Genomic DNA, 5,022 nt, shown 5'->3' with positions numbered 1-5,022 from the left:
CATGTTAAAAATTATCTCTGGTAAAGCAAAGTAAAAAAAAAAAAAAGCTTCATTTAGTGATAATGAAACTATTTTGTCATGTTTCCAGACATATTAAGATGTCAGTCAAAAACAGTAAATGCCATGCCTGTTTATTCCTGCTTGTCATTTGGAATCTCCTTTTAGCAGATAATGGTGAAAGCTTTCATTCAGAGTTGCTCATTTTCATTCTTTTCAACTAATTTAGGAGAATTAATGAAGAAACCTCTATAACTGGTCACAAAATTAGTTGTACAGCTAGACAGTATTGTTTTTCAAGTCCACAAATTAAACTAAATGTCTTCTTTGACAGATGAAAAATTATGTCCAGTGTTCTCCAGAACCATTAAAAAAAAGTGTTCCTTCAAACTATAGTAGGATTTTGTACCCAATTTAACTAGGAAACAAAATAAATGCTTGTAAAATCCAGGATTTTAATATCATCTGAATCTGTTGTCTTTGGAATTAGGCATTTCTACTAAATACTGAAAATTTGGCAGTGGTGTTAGTAGAAAAATTGAGGTTACTGTAGCAAAAATGTTTGATTATAAAATTTGTTGGCACTTATCTTCACTGCACTTCTGGATTTTTAAATGAGTCTGTTCTTTTATATTTTAATAAAAAATGCAGGCATCTCTATTTGCTGCAACAAATTTGAAAGTCAGGATAAGTAGTCAGCAAAAGTTGAAAATCATTTTAAGTAGTCCACGACACTTGAAAGTTATTAAAATTAATCAATAATATTTTTAAATCCTTTAAAATAGTTTACAGATGATATTTACTGTGATGATTTAAGCTGTTATTTTTGGATTTTACACACAAAATAAAAATAGATCTTAATTTTGCCAAATTTGGAAACTTGCTTTAAGAGGTATTTAATTAAAGCCAAGTTTCTAGTGTATGTATATATGTGTTTTTTAAACCATACCATTTGGCACACGGAAGTGCGGTGGGTGGTATGACTGGAAGAAAATAGGTGGTGGTCCAGATATTACATAATAAGTAGGGTAACCTCCTGCAGCAGCAAAGTATGGAGCAGGTTGGTAAAAGCAAGTTACATTGTTTGTATTGGGAAGGATATTCTGTTCTCCAAGTACTTTTAAAGCCATAAGGGTAATCATATTAAGAGTCTGTCTTCTTTCATGACCCATGAGGCAAACAGTGCTTTCATTCACAACTCCACGTAAGGTCATAAGGAAATCGTACTTGCTCTTTTCTTCACCTATGAAATGGTTGCAGAGGTATGATTCAATCTTCTTTCGCTGTTCTCCTATATCAGGAAAATCAATGAAAAATCTAGAACACATATAACGTTCCAGGGTCTTGATTTCTGTTTCACAAGCTGGCTTGAAGTCGCGAACCACCAAGTTGCTGTACTTGAGAAGGCCACCACCTCTAATTTCTTCAGGTTTTCTGGTAGATATAAGTTTGTATTTTAAATGTGTCATGGCTTCCTGGAAGTCTCCATACATGCTTTCAGCTTCCACAACAGGATAGGATTCTTGGGTAAACTCAGCATTTTTGTCACTGTAGAAGTCTAACATGGGATCCAGAATGATTTGAAAAGAATCAACACTAAATTCAAATTGTCGTCTGAGTGAATCCACAAATTTTAGTTCTACATTCTTCCCAGTGTTGTTTGAAAGAGATATGAGACTCCAACGATCACGCTTATTGCAAACTTTGACCATCTTCTGTACATAAGCCTCTTTCATGGTCTTCGTAGTGATCTTTTCCTTTTTAACACCTTTTGGTAAAAAGTCAAGTAGACAGTCTAGAACTACATCCTTAACAATCTGAAATTCTTGATCACCTGGAAGTTCGACACCAAAAATAACGTCCAAATCCTTATAACTGATTCCATTATGGCTTGCAAGTACGTAACTTGCTGTGGAACCATTCAATCGCGTATCTTTAACAATAATTCCTTCCTCAATGAGTTGGTCTTTCACAACATGAATGATATCTTTTGGTTTTACCTCCAGTGTGGGAAAATTTCCCCTTCCATGAATTGGAATTACTTCATCTAAGACTTTATCTAGTGTTATAACTTGATCCCAAGTGAGATAGCAAAATCTGATTTCAGACATTTTGAAGTGAGTAGGTCAACTAGAAATAAAAAAAAAATATTGAAAGGGATGTTAATATCTTAAGAACTGGATATACATGAAGCATATGAAACAGCTAACTGAAAATATACACACTCTCAACATAAACCAAGCTACTACTAGGAAGTAAATTATCAACGTATCTAATTTTGTTTATATCTAGAAGTGAAAGAATATCAACAATGTCAAAATTGTTAAAGCCATTGATGTATTCAAACAGATATTCTCAGGGATTAGTTGGGGTTGTAATAATTGTAATGTTTACTGATATTAAATGGTGGCCTTTCTTTTAAGAAAGATTTCTTAATCTTTCTTCTTATAAATAATATATAATATTTGTTTGGTGGTACTAATTTTGTTCATGAAATGATCATGATACATTTATTGAGGTTAATGGTCATGAATTTAAAATGAGAACAATTAGCATGTTTATATGTGTTCATACAGTCACAGTCAGCTGCTTGGGTGCAATTGTGAAACATGCAGAAAGTTTCATTTAACTGGGGTTGTGTTTTTCCAGGAAAATATGGTAAACAGCTTGGGTGTATTCAAGTAAATTATTTTATTGAGGGACTATGAAGTCTAGACTATATAAAGAAGAAAGTTAGGATACAAAGTGAAGAATGCCAGTTTAAAGGAGGTATATTCAGGTCAATAATTCAAAATAAAAAGGGAAACACTTTTATAAGGACAAAGTTGAGAAGGGATGGGAAGCAGGATGGAATGGAAACAGGAACTACAGGGAGGAAGTGGGATAACTGTTGCATGGAGGGGATTGCAATCACTGAGATGAAACAAAGTGTATGATTTTTTTAATGCAAAACCGATGATCTTTGCCAAACTTCATTCAATTCACAATAAAAAGTTTTTTAAAAAGTAGCTATATTCAATGGATGGAATAACGAAGTATTTAATAACAATATCTAGCATTTTTAATACAAAAGCATCAGGAATTCTTACATACACTATCATTTCACGTATATTACTGCTCTTATTTTAAAGAAAGAATTGAAGTCCTCTATTATATAAAAGGAGCTCTGGTAGCGTAGTGGTTACGAATTGGGCTGTGAACTGCAAGGTCAGCAGTTCGAAACTACCAGCTGTTCCGGGGGAGAAAGATGAGGCGTTCTGCTTCCATAAAGATTTACAGGGTCGCTATGAGTAGGAACCGACTCCACGGCACTTAACAACAAGAACAAGTACAATATAAATTCCTCGAATTTCTTGAGAATAAGAATAGTATCTAATTCATAACCTCTTTTATGTGCCCAATATCCCTTTCAGAAATATTGGATGAGTGAAATAATGAACATCACATTAAAATGGGGAAAAAAAAAAAAGACTAAATCTGTCCCCAAATGAGAGCAATAATATACATAAGCATTAGATTCCTGAGTTTAAAACAATTTTTTGCAGATGTGTAAAATGATATGCTCAGACAATATTATGGTTTGGGGGCACTATTAGGAAATTAAAAATTAATAATATATAATACAAAATAAAGGAGCCCCAGTAGTGTAGTGGGTTATAAATTGGGCTACTAACCCCAAGGTCAGCCGTTCGATTCTACCAGCCTCTCTATGAGAGAAAGATGAGGCTGTCTGCTCATGTACCTGGAAACTGTAGGCTTGTACTTTGTAGACCATGGAATTTTTTCTTTTCATTTGTCTGCTCATTTACAGTCTCAAAAACCCTATACAAGGTTGCTATAAGTTGGAATGAATTAGTAGCACTTAACAACAACAACAAAGTGATTATATGGATCTTTTAATATTCTATTAAGCTGTCTAACCAAATACACTAGAAAAGTTATGTTTATAGTGGTCGTAGCTTTGGGGTTAGACATTCTTTCCTAAATTCCAGAAGTATAAACTATATGAAGCTTAATATAATTTATGTCAAGTATTTTGCTTATCCAGTGTGTTATCAGAACAAAATCTGAATACTTAATATTTAGTGCTGTGTATTACCCTAGTAGAACTAGAGCAAATAAAATAATTATCTTATTTGGTATTTGTAGAACATACTTTGATAGTCCAAGTACTTTGCAAAAGACCAATTAAGCAATGAACAAAACCTCTCCTATTTTCTATATGTATTCCCAACACATATGTATTACAAAGTCAATATTTGTTTTTATGATATGATATGATGACTGTAATAGTTAATGTAAATTTTAATTACATTAACTATTACAGTATTACAGTTTGATCGGGTATGCAAATATCAAATCAATTTTTAAAGGTGATGGGGTTGAGTTTACTTACACATTAAAGTCTGTTGGATTTGTATCATTTATCTATTAAGTCAAATGATTTGAATAGTATCGTTTAGACAGTTAAAAGAGCAAGATGCTATATGAAGAAATAGAACATGCAATACAAACTGGAAAGTCTATTTTCAAGTTTCTTTTCCTGAAATTACTACTAAATTCTTTGAAACTAGCAAAAAATATTTTATGCCCTAATTTTTCACTTGAAAGGGAATACTTTAAATCACTGGCTGGCCTAATTCTAAAGGAAAGATCAAAACTTTACCTACTAAATATTTTAGAAATATCAAATGCAAAAATATAGTTTTAATTGTTGATATAGCAAGAGTTCTAAAATTTCTTAATATGCAGATTTATTTTATCAATATTAGTGAAAAGTTAAAAATGCCATGGTCTACTAAGTGCAGGACTACAGTTCCCATGTATCTATGTTCTGAAAAAAAGATGATGTATGTTACCGTATTTACATTCTTAGATTATCATTTTTTTTTCTATACAGAGAGACTATCAGGACCTCCATGTATAAATAAAACCATCCAAAGTCAAGGCCAAATTAACTACCTAACTGATAACATTCAGAAGTCCTTTAAAACAAGAGATAACAGGTTTCATTTAATAGCTTGC

The 5,022-nt window shown here is 32.4% G+C and overlaps 1 protein-coding gene across 1 annotated transcript; it reads right to left on the bottom strand.

The window, feature by feature from the left end:
* Positions 1–829: 829 nt before the first annotated feature.
* FAM46D (family with sequence similarity 46, member D) lies at positions 830–2,121 on the bottom strand. Its single transcript, XM_006872502.1, has one exon. The coding sequence runs from the start codon at positions 2,106–2,108 to the stop codon at positions 936–938; it is 1,173 nt and encodes a 390-aa protein (XP_006872564.1). The 5' UTR covers positions 2,109–2,121; the 3' UTR covers positions 830–935.
* Between the last annotated feature and the right edge of the window lie 2,901 nt (positions 2,122–5,022).

Source organism: Chrysochloris asiatica, unplaced genomic scaffold (assembly GCF_000296735.1).
Source record: "Chrysochloris asiatica unplaced genomic scaffold, ChrAsi1.0 scaffold00201, whole genome shotgun sequence".
NCBI lineage: Eukaryota > Metazoa > Chordata > Mammalia > Afrosoricida > Chrysochloridae > Chrysochloris > Chrysochloris asiatica.
Note: the sequence above shows the minus strand (reverse complement) of the source record. Positions and strands in the feature narration are given on the sequence as shown.